General features: G+C 44.2%; 1 protein-coding gene across 1 annotated transcript in view; it reads left to right on the forward strand.

The window, feature by feature from the left end:
- ZNF618 (zinc finger protein 618) overlaps positions 1-17,467 on the forward strand; it is a 1,318,203-nt gene that overhangs the window by 548,835 nt on the left and 751,901 nt on the right. Inside the window, 1 exon segment of the mRNA XM_030206036.1 lies at positions 7,408-7,446. Coding sequence (XP_030061896.1) covers positions 7,408-7,446 — 39 coding nt within the window.

Raw genomic sequence — 17,467 nt, forward strand, 5'->3', positions numbered from 1 at the left:
CACCTTCATGTCCAACTTTTCTCCCTCTCCCTGCCTTGAGCCCCAGGTCTAACATCTCACTCCCACGCCACGCCACACTACACAGCATCTCTCCATCCTTCCTTCCTTCCTCTCACCTCAATGCCATGTTCAACATTTCCCCTCTCATCTCTCCCTCCTTTCCTTCCACTTCCATATCCAACACTTTTTTTCTCTCTGGTCCTTTACCAGTCCTATGCAGCCTTTCCCTCCCTCTCCCCACCCCCCCCCACCCCACCCATATCCAACAATTCTGCCTTTCTTTCCCCTTGCAGCATCTCTCCATCCCTCCCCCCCCCCTCAAACAATTATTCCTCCACCCCGCCCACCTAGCACTACCCTGTCTCACTCCCTCATCCCAACAATGCCCTTGTCTCTCCCTCTCTCCCTGACCCCTCAAGCCACCTACCAGCATGCTGATTTTTTTCTCCCTCCCCTCAGCCACCCGCTGACATGCTGCACCTATTTTCCCTCTCCCCCCCCTGCCAGCCACCCGCTGACATGCTGCACATTCCCCCCCCCCACCTACCTGCCAGCCACCCGCTGACATGCTGCACCTTCCCACCAGCCAGCTACCCGCTGACATGCTGCACCTTTTTCCTCTCTACCACGCTGCCAGCCACCCACTATGTTTTTTTTTACCTCCCAGCCACCCGGTCCAGCTCTTCATGTCTGCAATGGCGCCGCATCCGTCAGCACGCTGCTGCTACACGACTGCTTCCTTCCGGGCTGGCCTCATCTTCAATACTCTTTCTGAAGAGGCGGGGCCAGCGCAGAGGAAGCACTCATAGCAGCATGCGCGCCGGAGGACGCTGCGCGGCTCGAGCTAGCACTGCTGCTGGATTCGGAAGGGGATGACAGGGGAGGGAACAAAACTTGCGGCGCTCTGGTTGGGACTGGAGGAGGGAAAGCTGAAATTGTGGTTTCGTTCTGTATGAGGTGCATTCTTTGCTGGGTGGGCCTGAGCCCAAAGTAGGTGGGCCCAGGCCCATCCAGGCCCACCCGTGGCTATGTCCCTGCTACTATGGTGTCTTTTGCAACCTCGCTATCGGGATACCCTATCTTCCCTGTTTTGGTGATTACTTTGAAAGATACCTTATTCCGAACCATGCACTTCCCCCAGTTTCTAGTTTGGTCTTTGATTTGTGCTTGTGTCTTTTCCTGCATTGATTGCTGTAACATTGCCTTCTACAATTCCAAGAGTATTAATCTTAAATTTCTTCAAACCCTTCAGAAATCAACAGTCAAACTGTTCACCAATTTCTGTAAATTTGACAAGGCAAATCCACAGCTTATGGACAACCACTGACTCTATCTTCTATCACTCACCGTTCCATGTTCTTTGGCTTGTTTATAAGGCTTGTCTACATGGGAATGCTGTCCTGTCTTTCTTTTAACTCCGCTGAGTGACCTGGCACATGATACAACAGCATTTAACCAGCTAGTGCTGCTGAATATGGCCACTATCCAGCTGTTGGGCAAGGCACACAGCATGTGTGGAGCATCTACTTTGCCAGTTAATGGTGATTTTCAGTCTGATAACTGGCTAAGTAACCACATAAGGTTAGGACAGCAAAAAGACTGAATATCTGCTGGTGCCCAATTAAATTCCGAGTGACTGCTGATATCCGCATGTACAATGCTGGAAGCTGCGCGTTCATTCCCCCCCCCCCCCCCCCCCCCCCCCCAATATATGGGGTCAGTTCAGCCCACGGTTGTGTGCGGCTCCGGTCCTGCTTACCGTTGCGGGCTGAATATCCGGCAGTATGTTCCTACTCACCAGGTTTGATTCCAGTCTGAAAATTTCTTTTTCCGTCCAGTACCCCATTCCTGCTTAGAGTTCACAAGGCACATGGCCTTGTTTTCCCTTGCTCTATCCTTATGGAACACTCTCCTAACATCTGTCTGGAAGGAATATTCCTACAAAACGTTCAAAGCAGACTTGAAAACTCACTTATTAAAAAAAAATGTTTATTACATTTGTACCCCGCACTTTCCCACTCATGGCAGGCTCAATGCGGCTTACATATTATATACAGGTACTTATTTGTACCTGGGGCAATGGAGGGTTAAGTGACTTGCCCAGAGTCACAAGGAGCTGCCTGTGCCTGCAGTGGGAGTCGAACCCAGTTCCCTAGGACCAAAGTCCACCACTCTAACCACTAGGCCACTCCTCCACTCTAAACTGTTGTCCTATCTGTCCCCATGTAGATTCTTGCCATAGTTGTTACGGGAGGCAGCCAGATTTACTCTTAATCTGCAGTCTTTTTGATGTCTAAATCTCCTGTCTTTCTTGTGTTTAATTAAATTCTCTTCTATTTATTCCTGTTACGTTCATGTGTTAGATTTTATTGTAATCTTTTCTGGTGTACTCATACAGAACAAATAACACACAAGGATGGAAGACGCCAAAAATCCAAAAATGACCACTTCTGAAACCACAGTAGTAAAAGCACCAAATGAAAGTTTATTGGGACACTACATGGTCCGTGTTTCAGCTAAAACAACCTTCATCAGGGGTCAATCACTTGACTTATACAGATATGCTTCATGATCTCTCAAGTTGAATAGAATGTCTATAATCACTTGACTTATACAGGTATGCTTCACGATCTCTCAAGATGAATACAATGTCATCAACGTGGTGCTATCCACAGTCCACGATGGAAGACTGAAAACAGAAAGCAGTGTAGAAAGTCTGAATAAATGTAAACATGAATTTAACTGCTCCTTGAGTGTGATTTGTTCGTGTTCTGATATTGTGGCTGCTTTGGAATTTTTATCTTATATTCAGATATTCTTTCTAATTTTTAAGAATTATTGTAATCTAGATTTTATTGTTTCTATATATCTTGGTATTTTGTTCCCTGGTGTTTTGGAGTTCCCTGGCTCTGTACCAGGAAATTTTGATGATGGGAAGGTAATCTGGTTTTCTTGTGGAGAGATAATTCTTTCTACAGTTGTTTAATAAATAGCTGTTCAATCCAAGCTGAGTGGAGGAGTACCCTAATGGTAAGAAGGCTGTGAACCACGGAAACCTGGTCCTAACCCTCTATTACCTTGGATGCAAACAATTGTGAGCCCTCTAGGGACAGAAAAATACCCACTGTACCTGAATATATACCACTTTGATAGCTTTCATGCTTGCAGAAGGTATATAAGAAGTTAAAAACATAAAAGTCTTTCATCTATAGTACTTTTTTTTTTTTGTTACATTTGTACCCCGTGCTTTCCCACTCATGGCAGGCTCAATGTGGCTTACATGGGGCAATGGAGGGTTAAGTGACTTGCCCAGAGTCACAAGGAGCTGCCTGTGCCTGAAGTGGGAATTGAACTCAGTTCCTCAGGACCAAAGTCCACCACCCTAACCACTAGGCCACTCCTCTACTCCACTTTTAGATTTCTGAAGTTTTACTAGTATGATGATTGTAGACAATTTCATACTGTACAGGTTCTAATCTTATAGTTTTACTCCTTGAATCGTTGTCACCTGCTGTTAGAATATCCGCTTAATTTATCTAATCTTATGGGTACTCTCATTCTGTTCTTTTGCTTAGCTTGCAGTTTGCAGTTAATTTTTATTTAGCTCACGACTTTTCAGCAGCAATTGAAGATGAGTTACATTCAGGTACAGTTGGTTTCAGTGGGATTTGAACTATATATATATATATATATATATATACACACACACATAGTAGATAGATATTAATATATAGATATTTAGATAAAAATATATATCGATAGGTATCAATTGATTGAGCATTTCACAACCCGATTATTAAATGTTTATCTTAGTTTCATATCAACAATTTGGTGTGAGAGGTTGTTGTGCCCTAGTTTTACAGGCTGCCTCACTGACATAGACTACTCAGTAATTACTGTGGATTCTTTTGGATTCGTATTAGGTAAATGAGACTTTTATTAGAGGTTCTAAAATACACAATGATTAAGATATATACAATGATTAAGCTATACAACTGTAAAGAAACAATACCTATAAACAATCATTACATCACTGGTCCCTACATCCAATCAATGCTAGGAGTTTCTAGACTAGGAAAAGAAGCAATAAACAATCATTATACACCCATCCATCACTGTTCCTTACATCATCCAGGCTTTTTACATCAGCTGAGAGAAGCCCCTTTTTCAGCAAAGCCGTAGTCTCATAACCAGGAGTCTGGTTCTATGCGATGCGTCCACCCATAGATGAGCTTCTGATTTTCACTGCCACAAGCTCCCCTTTTGTTAAGCTAAAGCTCAGTCTTCAGAGGCAAGGAAAATTACAAGAATGTGCATGAGAATGCAGTCACACGCTCCTGGTTCAGGTAAACAACCCACTGGCCAGGTGGTCTATCTCCTGAACTCTAAGCATACCCTGCCTCCCTCCTGCACATACCAAATTAATCAGAGACATGCCTTATCTTCCACATTCCAACTTGTTTTTGTATTTAGAAGGAAAGTTACTTTTGGTCAAAGATAGAAAATCTTCCATTACAGAGGTGTATATATTTGTATGTATCGCTATATAGATACATACACACACATACTGTATATTCTTTGTTTCAGTGTTGAAATTGTTGTGTTAAGTCAGTTGTCTTACAGACTAATTTTGAGCTTGAGTTGATTTTTCATGATATTTAAGGTGCTTGGGAATATATATAATATAACCATATCGATTCTACACTTTCCATTGGCTCTAGGTTGGAGAAGCATGTGTGTCTTACACAATCCTATCTTTCCTTCTGATTTTTTCAGTTGTATCTGAATTTTTTCTTTTTCCTGCATCTTTTCTAGATTGTTAATCCTTAAATTAGGGTATAGGTCTCCTAGCATTACATCTTAACTAGATTGCAGTGATGAGGAAGAAGGGTTATGATCCCCATGCTTGCAAAAGGGGAGGAGTTGCTGTAATATTGCACCCCTTATGCAGTGTTTCTCAACCCTTTCCTGGAGGTACACCTAGCCAGTGGGGTATTCAGGGATAACACAATGAATACATTGGAAGTGTATTGTATTCAAATCTATCTCATGCATATTCATTGTGATGGTCCTGAAAATTCAGCTGGCTATCTGTGCCTCCAGGAGGGGGTTGAGAAAGAATGTTCTAGTGGAACCGATTCCACTGAATAGCAGAAACTGCTGTGTGCTGCAGCTCTGGTAGATCATAGTCTGCTGAGTTCTTGAAAGCAGGGCCAGCAATGTATGTATGTCATGAAGAATGAGCTCATACATCGTTGGAGGGAGGAGAGAAAGAGGTGGGTAACTTTGGGAAAAAAAAGAGAGGTTGTAATGAAAGAGAAACTGAGTAAGAAGAACAGTGTGTCAGAGAGAAAAGGTTGTAGGTAGACACAAAATTGTTGGAAGAAGATGGAAAGGGCAGCGAATGTTAAAAATAGAATTGGAGATTGCATTAGTTGCAAAAAAAACCCCAAAAGAGTTGGAGAGCATTTGTAGAAGAATGATGGAAGATATAGAAAGAGAATTAAGGAGAAAATACGGAGGCAGAGAAGATTGCAGAAGTACAAAAATAGGGGTAGGGGAGTGGGTTCTAAGGAAAGGCCAGAGGCAGAAAGGAGGTGACAGGAAACTATAAAACAAGGACAGACTGGAGTATCAAGAGAGAAGAAATAAAAGTTAAAAGCAGATAGGAATGGGGAAACCAGCAATCCTACAACACATACACAAAAGGTTAGAAAGAATATATTTTAATTATTTTGCTTTTGCTGTACAATTTTGACTCACTACTACAAAAAAATTCTTATTTTGTAGTAATGATTGCTATACAAAAATTTAAATTATTTTCAGCCCATTGTGAATTCTATGAAATTAATATTAGATGCTTCCTGCAACTGTTGTTCTCCAATATTTTCAGGGAGTCACACAACCCATTGCCATCTCCTTGGAAATTGCTTGTTAAATATTTGACGATAAGAACCATCTGGTCCACCTTGTTTACCCAAGTCATTGTCTGTGGTGTTGCTATAGATATGTCTTGACTTATGACCTTCAGTTTTCATTTCCCTACAAATGAGTTTTAAATCTGCATTTAGGACTGGATTCACTAAGGGGTCCTTTTATGAAGGCGCGCTGAAAAATGGCTTGCAGTAGTGTAGGTGCGGGTTTTGGGCATGCGCTGATCCATTTTTTAGTGTGCCTGTAAAAAGGATCTCTCTTTTTTTTTTTTTTTTTTGCTGAAAATAGACATGCGGCAAAATCAAAATTGCCACTCGTCCATTTTGGGTCTGAGACCATACCTCCAGCCATAGACCTAGTGATAATCTGGCCAGTAATGACCTACACGCGTCAAATGCCACTTGGCGCACATCCGTTACGCGCGCCAGAAAATAAAAAATATTTTTCAGATGCGCATAGCGGATTCGCTCCAAAATTCAAATTACTGCAGGGGCCACATGGTAACCGGGCAGTAAGTCCAATTTGGTGCACGTTCGGTGCACATAGGCGCCTACGCAGCTCAATAAAAGAGGCCCTTAGCTTTTATTCCCCATAGGCAAGCAATTCAGGTCCTTAGATCAAAAGGGTGTTCCAAGTTGGAGCAGGTGTTTGGTTGTTGGTAGGTAAGTGGGATTCAAATTCTAGAATGTTAAAATCTGGGTTGGCTCTTTTGGGGCGACATTCAAGTGATTAGTGTGTGAATGAGCAGTATGGATTTTTGAAAATACTTTTGGAGAACAATTACATGTAAGAAATTAATCTTGAAAAACAATATTGTCCAATTGAAGGATAGTCATTTTTTTTAAACGATTTAATTCTTCTTTCAAGGGTGTTCTTTAAAAAAAATTATAATTTTATATTAGTGTGAAGACAGAGTTTGTGACGTAGTATATGGTCAGATTGGGATCAGATTATAAGATTACTTGTAATGTTGTGCTTCAAAATAAATAGTATAATCCTATAGCACTTTACTTTTCATAAGGTTATGGCTGAATGGCTAGCTGAGAGAGAATATCTTTAGAGAAAGTGGTAGACAGGGATATTTTGAAATGGGAGACAGTTTTAGTGAATACGTTTAGAGCTCTTATCAGACCTATTTCAGATATATTGCTGGAGTGGAGGGAGTAGCCTACTGGTTAGTGTAGAGGACTGAGAACCCCATTGCAGCTCCTTGTGACCCTGGTCAAGCCACCTAAACCTCCATTGCCCTCAGGTACAAAAACTTAGAATGTGAGCCCATTAGGGACAGAGAAAGTACCTGCCTATAATACATGTCAACCGCTTTGGCTGTACCACAGAAAGGTGGTATATCATATCCATGACCCTTTATCCTCTTGAGTCAGGGAGTGGCATATCCTTCCTATTGAACTGTGCTGAGGCTGCACAGATGTAGTACGGAGTGTAAAAATCTATCTCCGTTGTCTCTCTCTGCAGACACTGAAGCTGCGTCAGGTGAAGGAACATCACAGGGCAGTAAGTATCGTGCTTTGGCATTTTTCCTCAAAGTTTGTGTGTGTGTGTGTGTGCATGCATTACTGTTGAGGGAAGCGTTTTCCTTTTTTATGTTATTGAAGAGTATGTTCTGAGCTTTGAAATAAATTGTGACAACGCCATGGTTTTGTACATAGGAAAACTTCTTTGATAGCATATTAATAATGAAAAGATAGAAATGAGAGAGGACTAGCATTTTACAAAGAGTGACAGAAAAAGTCGTAGAAGGGTACAAGAGGGAGAGAAGAAGAAGAAGCACATTGGCTTTTAAAATAAGAAATGAAATTGCTGTTCCTAGTTCTGTAATATAGTAAAACGATAGAGTTGAATGAAGGCTTTAACTAAAGTTATCCTTAAGAGAGCAACTTATGAAAGGTGTCAGTTTGCTAGTCATTGATATACTTTGGTTATAGTTAGATACTGTATCTAAGAACCTATTCCTAGACAACTGGTAATGAAATCCCCATGCAAGAGGCCAGTATTGCACGTGTTTCTCAAACATGAATAATATTTTTGTTATCGGATAAGCATATGGCTATTTGAGAGACCTAATTTATTGTACATCTTGCAGGGATCCACAGTAGTTGCAGAAATGTCTTTTAGAGATACAGAGTTTGAAGTTGATTCAATTAATTGACAGTAACTAGACAAACAACGTTTGTTTATTTTATCCCTACACTCTGGAACACTTTGCTAGTTGAACTGAAACATGAAGGGCAATATCTGTCATTCACAAAAAAAAAAAAAACCCAAACAAACACAAAAGCCTGGCTTTTCCAGATGGAAGCTAATTGAAATACTAATCTGTTACATCTTGTGCTTATTTTCCTGTATAAATACATGGAGAAAAAAAGAAGGTTGGATAAATTGAAAGGGGTGGGCATGTATCTGAGCTATTACTGAAAAAGGTGTGAGCAAATAAATAAATCTAATAAGAGATTATCCCTGTCAATTTCTAAGCAACTTATAGATACAAACAACACAATTTGAAATGTCTGTATACAAATGCTAGAAGCTTAAAAAGTAAGATGAGAGAGTTACATTATATAGCACTAAATGAAGTAGTAGATAAAATAGGCATCTCAGAGACCTGGTGTAAAAGAGGACAACCGTTAGGAGACTGTTAACCAGGAGACTGTTAACCAGGGTGCAAATTCTATGTATTAATAAGGTGGATCAAATTGGAGCAGTGTGTGTGGGGGTGGGGGTGGGGGTGGGGGGTATATCTTAAAACAGTAGTTGAGTCTAACAAAATAAAAAAAGTTCAGTAGGAACAGATAGCAACATGGAATCCTTATAAATAGACATTCTATGTGTGAACGGAAAGAGAATACTAGTTGTGCTATACTACCATCTGCCAAGCTAGGACAAACAGATTGATGATGAAATGTTAAGAGAAATTAGGAAAGCTAGCAAATGTGGCAACAGCATAATGGACTATTTCAGTTACCAAAAACGTTTCGCTTAAAAGGTTCAACTGAGGATCCTCTGCACATTAGATTTATTTTATTTTATTATTTTATTTATAACAACTTAATCTTACAAGCACTAAAATAACTTGCCAGAAATATAGAGAAAAATAACACACAAGAATTATTTCAATCAGGTAATTCTATACTCTTCCTTAGACCACAAAATAGGGAGAGTGAAACAAGACAAGGAGATCAATTAAACAACAGTAAACAAAGAAAACGTGGTATTAACCTGATTATCCCCAGTTATTATTTATCTGAATCATTATTCCACATTGATCATCTGGTTGGCTTCTTCAAACCCAAAATGGTGTATAGTCAATTTATTTCGTTGGAAACATACTTATTGTCCAATATTAATGGAAATAATACACCTGATTTCATTTTTTTCTCTTTTAAAACCAGAAATTATTTAACAATACAATCACTTGTCTCTAATCCAATTCCCACTGATTAAGGTAATCCCAGTTTCACAGGCTTAATATACTAAGAGGAATCATTTCAGAAGAAAAAACTTTAGGAGTCATACCCGGAACTCTGGGAAAACAACAATCTCGATATTAATCATCTGTAATAATATTCATTTTGTTCAAAATTTTCTGGTCTATTTTCATTTTCAAAATCTTAACCATTTCCTACTCCTGTAGAACTTCATTTGCTGTATCAATTTTTCATTCTCAAAGGATTCGATTAGATTATCCATGTGGCTCACTAATAAGATTATATCTGAAGCAAAATTATTTACTACCACCGTTAGGTCCTGGAATGCCTTCCAGATGATATTCAATGTAACCTCCACTGGAGCCAAAAACTCCAAGCTGATAGCTCTTACAGGTTTAGGAGTGGCACCGCTGACACGGGTTCAGCTGTAAACGACTTCCGTTTCAGCATACACTCCTAACTCACTCCTCCACTTCTTTGGACATGGTGGTTAAATGATTCGGGAGCAATGAAGTTGTTTCCAGGTCCAAGAGCATCGACGCTCCTTCGCCGGCGCTAATCAAAGGATTCACCAACCCAATCATCTGTGGGCAGCTCGTCGCGCAGCGGTCCCACACTTGCTGCACAGGGGACAAAACGCTGGCCATCGGCGGTTGACCCCCCATTGTCCCCTTCCTCTCAGTTAAGGTAACTGCAAATGCAGAGAGGAAATGTCAAATAAAGACAGAACTTCAGAGGACAGCTGGGATGTTGAGCTTATGAGCTTCAGGTCACCATCTTTCCACTCTCCCTAGTTTGGGACACTCTTTGTCTGGTTTCTCCGCAGAGGCCTGCCTGATATGGGTAACCCTTCAGTATAGCCCTCTGAGTCATTGAAACACAGAAGCCCCTCCACCACTACAAGGTGGTGTCCCTTTGGAGGGGTTGGTTTATTTAATATACTAAAAAAAGATTGTGGAGAAAAAAGTAGAGAGCTGCACAGGAACAGGGTTCGTGGGAATCCTGCGGAACCCGCGGGATTTCCGTGGGGACGGAAGCAGATCTGCGAGGTTCCTGAGGGGACGGAGGCAGTTCCTGCGGGGTTCCCGCAGGGATGGAAACAGTTCTGCGGGGTTCCCATGGAAGTGTAAGCTGCACCTGTACCAGCCTTTCATCTACCGAGTACCACGTTCTTTGAGTGCTGGCTTCTCCTCCTCCTCTTCTTCCTTGCTTTAACAGCACAAATGTGATAAGTCTTCCATTGAGGAGGTGGTAGAGACACAAATGATGATGTGGAATTCAAAAAGGCGTGGGATGAACACAAAGGATCTCTAATTAGAAAATGGAAGTTATAAAAAACCTAATCTTAAATGGCTGCATGTATGTGGATGTGTCAAGTGACGCTTAGATGGTGACTCTGTCTGTGATGAACTAGGGCTGATACTGGGCAGACTTGTATGGTCTGTCTCATACATGACAGTCTGGTTTAAGATGGGCTGGAAAAGTGTCCCTGATGAAAGTGTGTGAAACCCATAGAGTCGGCCGGTTTCAGGGGAAGGCGTCTATTGGACATTTTCAGTTTGCTTCTTTTACCAGCGAGGCAATTTTTCCAGCGAGGCAACTTTAAGTTAAGTACACAGTGTTCACAATTTGTATTATTTTAGAGTGGATTAATGACACTTATAGCACTTGGGTGATGAGGTATGAATTATGTAAAAAAAACACCCTCCCACAATCTTTGTGAGTAACCCAGTGAAAGAAGTGCTATACCACTGATTAGCAGCTTTATTGTCTGCATTTCAATCAGTGGGTTATATCTTAGGGTACTCAAAAATATATATTATATATCATATGTTCAATGTTACAGATCGTGACACTGAGAGACAATCAGTACAATTTTTGGTGGTTGCAGTCCTGGTTTTGTAGTAGTTTCACTTTATGTTACCAGAGACAAGGAGTTTAAATTAGACATGGACATTGTTTAATAATCCCCTCTTGGAAGCCCAGACCTGATCTATTCCACGTATTCAAAAAGGAGAAAAGAAAAACAAATGACAGCCAGTATGGTTAAAGGCTGAAGTGAAAGTGACTATTAAAACCAAAAGAAAATCTTTCAAAAATGAATGAAGAAATCAGGAAACAGCATAAGAACTGGCAAGTTAAATCCAAAGCATTGATAAGGAAGACCAAAGGAAAATTTGAAAATAAACTTGCTATGGAGCCAAAACTCATAGTAATAACTTTTTCAGGTATATTAGAAGCAGAAAACCTGTGAGGGAATCAGTGGGACTGTTAATTCATCAAGAAGTAAAAGGGGCACTCGAGGAGAGCAAGGCCATTGTTGAGAGACTGAATTACTTCTTTGCTTTAGTCTTTACTGTGGAGGATATGAGAGATCCTGCGCCAGAAATGTTTTTCATGGTTGACAATCTGTGGAAACTGAAAGAAATCAGTGAACCTGGAAGACAGAGAGGGGCATAATCGAATGGGACGCCCAAGTTTTGCTGAGAATGTCTTCGCAAAACGTCCCGGTGGAGGGGCGGGGAAATCCGTATTATCGAAACAGGATGGACGTCCATCTTTTGTTTCGATAATACGGTCGGGGACACCCAAATCCTGAAATTTAGGTCGTCTTTAGAGATGGTCGTCCCTAGACTTGGTTGTTTCTGATTTTCGGTATTAATGGAAACCAAGGACGCCCATCTCAAATGACCAAATGCAAGCCCTTTGGTCGTGGGAGGAGCCAGCATTCATAGTGCACTGGTCCCCCTGACATGCCAGGACTCCAACCGGGCATCCTAGGGGGAACTGCAGTGGACTTCATAAATTGCTCCCAGGTATGTAGCTCCCTTACCTTGTGTGCTGAGCCCCCCAAAACCCACTACCAGCAACTGTACACCACTACCATAACCCTTACGGGTGAAGGAGGGTACCTATATGTGGATACAGTGGGTTTGGGGTGGATTTTGGAGAGCTCACATTTACCACCACGTGTAACAGGTAGGGGGGGATGGGCCTGGGTCCGCCTGCCTGAAGTGCACTGCACCCACTAAAACTGCTTCAGGGACCTACATACTGCTGTGGTGGGCCTGAGTATGACATTTGAGGCTGGCAAAAAATATTTTTAAAGATGTTTTTTGAGGGTGAGAGGGGGTTAGTGACCACTGGGGGAGTAAGGGGAGGTCATCCCTGATTCTCTCCGTTGGTCATCTGGTCAGTTCAGGCACCTTTTTGTGCCTCGGTCGTAAAAAAAACAGGACCAGGTAAAGTCGTCCAAGTGCTCGTCAGGGACGCCCTTTTTTTTTCCATTATGGGTCGAGGACGTCCATGTGTTAGGCACGCCCAAGTCCCGCCTTTGCTACGCTTCTGACACGCCCCCGTGAACTTTGGTTCTCCCCGCGACGGAAAGCAGTTGGGGACGCCCAAAATTGGCTTTCGATTATACCGATTTGGGCGACCCTGTGAGAAGGACTCCCATCTTCCGATTTGTGTCGAAAGATGAGCATCCTTCTCTTTTGAAAATGAGCCTGTTTATGATCCAAATCGACAGTAAATCGCCTGAACCAGATGGTATACACCCCAGTATACTAAAATAACTTAGGGCCCCTTTTACGAAGCTGCAGCAAAAGGGGGCCTGTGCTGGTGTCAGCGCATGTTTTTGACATGCACCAAGGCCCCCTTATACCGCAGCGCGTAAAATGGTAGGTCTTTCTTTTTGACAGGAAATAGCCGCATGGCCATTTTGGGGGGAGTACTTACCACCACCCATTGAGATGGCAGTAAGGGCTTCTGCGCTAACCTGGCGGTAACTGTGCAGCACGTGGCACTACCTGCTTACCTCCAGGTAAACACCGGCTCTACAGAAGTAAATATATTTTTGTAGCTCCAGATATAACATAGTAAGTGACCGCAGAAAAAGACCTGTATGGTCCATCCAGTCTGCCCAACAAGATAAACTCGTATGTGCTACTTTATATGTATACCTGACCTTGATTTGTATCTGCCATTTTCAGGGCACAGACCATAGAAATCTGCCCGCCTCCCAACCACCGGTGCTGCCACCCAATCTCTGCTAAGCTTCTGAGGATCCATTTCTTCTGAACAGGATTCCTTTATGTTTATCCCACGCTTCTTTGAATTCCATTACCGTTTTCATTTCCACCACCTCCCTTGGGTGGTGACTGCACACTGGGGGTGGGAAGACCACCGGGCTGCTGCGTAGCCGGTGGTACTTCCTGTTTAACAAGCGGTAAGCCCCTGTTGGGCTTACCTCCGCTTTGTAAAAGGGTCCCTCAGAAATGAAATTACTGATCTACTATTAGTGATCTGTGAAGTGCCATTAAAATTACCCATGGTACCTGAAGATTGGAAGAAGGCCATTGTAGTGCCAGTTTTTTTTTTAAAGGATTCCACTAGGGAAGGTATGGATGGTTGGAGTTTGGATGGGGAGAGATATGATTCTGTATTGTAATGGAATAAAAGTCACGGTATGTGAATTGGGGTCTCTGTAAAAATATGTATTCTGGTTCCGATGAAAACATTGCATCTGTTATTTGTAACTTGGTTTGATTTGAGTCAAAGGATGTTAAATATAAAAAAGATTCCTGTGATGATATTGAAAATTACAAGTTTGTAAACCTGATGTCGGTTCTGGACAAAATGATAGAAACTATTGTAAAGAATAAAATTACTGAACACATAGACAAACATGGTTTAATAAGATAGTCAACAAAGAAGGGAAATTTTTCCTCATCAGTTTGCTACATTTCTTTAAAGGTGTGAATAAACACATGAATAAAGGTTTGCCAGTAGATGTAGCGTATCTAGATTTTCAGAAAGCTTTTGACAAAGTCCCTCATGAGAAACTGCTGTGAAAATTAAAAAGCCATGGGATAGGAGGTAGTGTTCTGTTGTGGATTGGGAACTGGTTAAAAGAAAATAGAGGGTAGGGTTAAATAGCCATTTCAATCAGGGGCCTTTTTATAAAGGTGCATAAGGGCCTACGTGCATCCAGCGTGCGCCAAATCTGCATTACCGCCGGGCTACCGCATGCCCTGGGCAGTAATTCTGATTCTCCGAGGACAAGCAGGCTGCTTGTTCTCACGACTGGGTGACGTCCGACGGCAGCCCCAGGATCGGAAGATCTTCCTAGCAATAAAGTTTGCTAGCTGTGTATCGGTCGTTCTCTGCCCCAGAGAGGCCCGCACTGTGTACTTCGCCGCGTTTTTTGCCGATTTTGGCTCGTTCTTCTAAGTACACTCGTGTTATTTTTAAAAAAAAGTAGTTTGTTTGTTTTTCCTTTACTTTTTAGAATTTCCCCCGTAAGTTTCCTTTCTTTGGCGTGAGCGGCTTTTTTCGCCGCCCGTACAGGTTTGGTGCCTTTTTTCCAGCATCATCGCGTTTGACCTCGCTGGCGCGATTTTTCCGCCCATGTCCTCGAAGTCTGCCAGCGGCTTCAAGAAGTGCACACGGTGCAACCGGACGATCTTGCTCACTGATAGGCACGTTTCGTGTCTTCAGTGTCTCGGGGCTGGTCATCGCCCTAATGCCTGTACTTTGAGCCTCCAGCTCAAGAAGAGGACCCAGGCGGCGAGATTGGCTCAGTGGAACATTTTGTTCGGAGCCTCGTCTGGTCCCTCGGCGTCGACGGAGCCAGTGGTACCGAGGTCATCGCCGGTATCGATGTCGGCATCGGAGGGTGCATCAACGTCCGGAGTGCAGGTGATGGCTGTCCAGAGATCCCATGCTGGTAGCAGTGAGCCATCGAGTGGGTCTCCACCTGCCTCGAGGACTCCTGCGCTGCAGGCCCCCCGGCCCTGAGGAGACGTTTGGATTCCACGTCTTCCTCATCGGTACTGGGAGGTACCGCTGACATGCTTCGCTTTCCCGTCACGGTACCGAGAGCTCCGGGACACCGAAGGATTCGGTACCCCTGAAGCATTGACGCCGGGAGGACCGTTCACCCTCCATACAGGAGGTGTCGATGCGCTCTGCTCTGGACAGCCCTGTACCGCCTCCGTGCCCCAGGCAGGTTCTGACTTTGTTGCTGGTACCGGTCCCACTGCCTTGCTCTACAGCCACTCTGGACGAGTGCCTCAGATCCATACTTCCGGAGATTCTGGAAGGGCTGCTGCAACCACCTGCTCTGGTACCGTCGGTGCCTGCACCGCTGGTACCGTCGAGAGACGCGGCAGTTGGCTCCCTGCCCGTGGTGAGGACGGCGTCGCCGGTACTGCTTGCGGCATCAGCTTCTGCTGCCACCCAGGTTGACTCCCCGTCGATGTCGCTGGAGGGAGCTTCGTCGCCGGTGGCGCGGGAGTCTTCTTCTCGGCACTGCCGTAGGGGTCCTAGTTCCTCGGCATCGAGACGGGCTCGGCTTTGGACTGAAGTTTGTCAACTTGTGTCCGATACCGAAGGTGAGACCTCGTGGGAGGCAGGGGAAGACCCCAGATATTTCTCTGACGAGGAGTCTTGTGGTCTTCCTTCTGATCCCACTCCTTCGCCAGAGAGAAAACTGTCTCCCCCTGAGAGTCTGTCTTTCTCGTCATTTGTCCGGGAAATGTCTACGGCCATTCCCTTCCCAGTGGTTACTGAGGATGAGCCCAGGGCTGAGATGTTGGAGGTCCTGGACTATCCTTTGCCACCTAAGGATTCGTCCACTGTTCCCCTTCATAATGTCCTGAAGCAGACATTGATGGCAAACTGGATGAAACCCTTAAATAATCCCACTATTCCCAAAAAGATTGAGTCCCAGTATCGGATCCATGGGGACCTGGAGTTGATGAACACCCAGTTGCCTCATGACTGTAGAGTTGTGGATCTAGCTCTCAAGAAAGTCAAGAGTACTAGGGATTACGCCTCGGCGCCCCTGGGGCGGGAATCTAGGACTCTGGACTCTTTTGGGAGGAAGGCCTACCATTCTGCTATGCTCGTGTCCAAGATTCAATCCTACCAGCTCTATATGAGCATCCACATGCGGAACAATGTGAAGCAGCTGACGGACTTGGTCGATAAGTTCCCGACGGAGCAGGCCAAGCCTTTTCAGGAGGTGGTCAGGCAGCTGAAGGCGTGTCGCAGATTCCTGTCCAGGGGTGTTTACGACACTTGTGATGTTGTGTCCAGGGCCGCTGCTCAAGGTATAGTGATGTGCAGACTCTCATGGCTGCGTGCCTCTGACCTGGAGAATAGAGTCCAGCAGCGGATTGCGGATGCTCCTTGCTGGGGGGATAACATTTTTGGTGAGCACGTTGAACAGGTGGTAGAACAGCTCCACCAGCGGGACACCGCATTCGACAAGCTCTCCCACCGGACGCCTTCAGCATCTACCTCAACAGGTAGACGTTTTTATGGGGGCAGGAGGACTGCTCCCTACGCTTATAATAAGCGTAGGTACAATCCACCTGCCCACCAGCCTGCTCAGGCTAAGCCCCAGCTCGCTGATTCCCATCAACAGCGTGCGCCTCCACAGGCCCCTGCAGCTCCCCAGCAAAAGCAAGGGACGGGCTTTTGACTGGCTCCAGGAGAGCATAGCCGAGATAAAAGTGTCCGTGCCGGACGATCTGCCGGTAGGAGGGAGGTTAAAGTTTTTTCACCAAAGGTGGCCTCTTATAACCTCCAACCGGTGGGTTCTCCAAATAGTCCGGCTCGGATACTTCCTCAATTTGATCTCAAAACCTCCCAGTTGTCCTCCGGGAGCTCAGTCCTTCAGCTTCCAACACAAGCAGGTACTTGCAGAGGAACTCTCCGCCCTTCTCAGCGCCAATGCGGTCGAGCCCGTACCACCGGGGCAGGAAGGGCTGGGATTCTATTCCAGGTACTTTCTTGTGGAAAAGAAAACAGGGGGCTGCGTCCCATCCTAGACCTAAGGGCCCTGAACAAATATCTGGTCCGAGAAAAGTTCAGGATGCTTTCCCTGGGCACCCTTCTCATGATTCAGAAAAATGATTGGCTATGCTCTCTGCTTATACTCACATTCTGATACTACCAGCTCACAGGCAGTATCTTCGATTCCGTCTGGGAACACGGCATTTTCAGTACTGTGCTACCCTTTGGTCTCGCCTCTACGCCCAGAGTGTTCATGAAATGTCTGGCAGTAGTGGCGGCCTCTTTGC

The sequence above is a fragment of the Microcaecilia unicolor genome, chromosome 6 (assembly GCF_901765095.1).
Source record: "Microcaecilia unicolor chromosome 6, aMicUni1.1, whole genome shotgun sequence".
NCBI classification, from domain to species: Eukaryota; Metazoa; Chordata; class Amphibia; order Gymnophiona; family Siphonopidae; genus Microcaecilia; species Microcaecilia unicolor.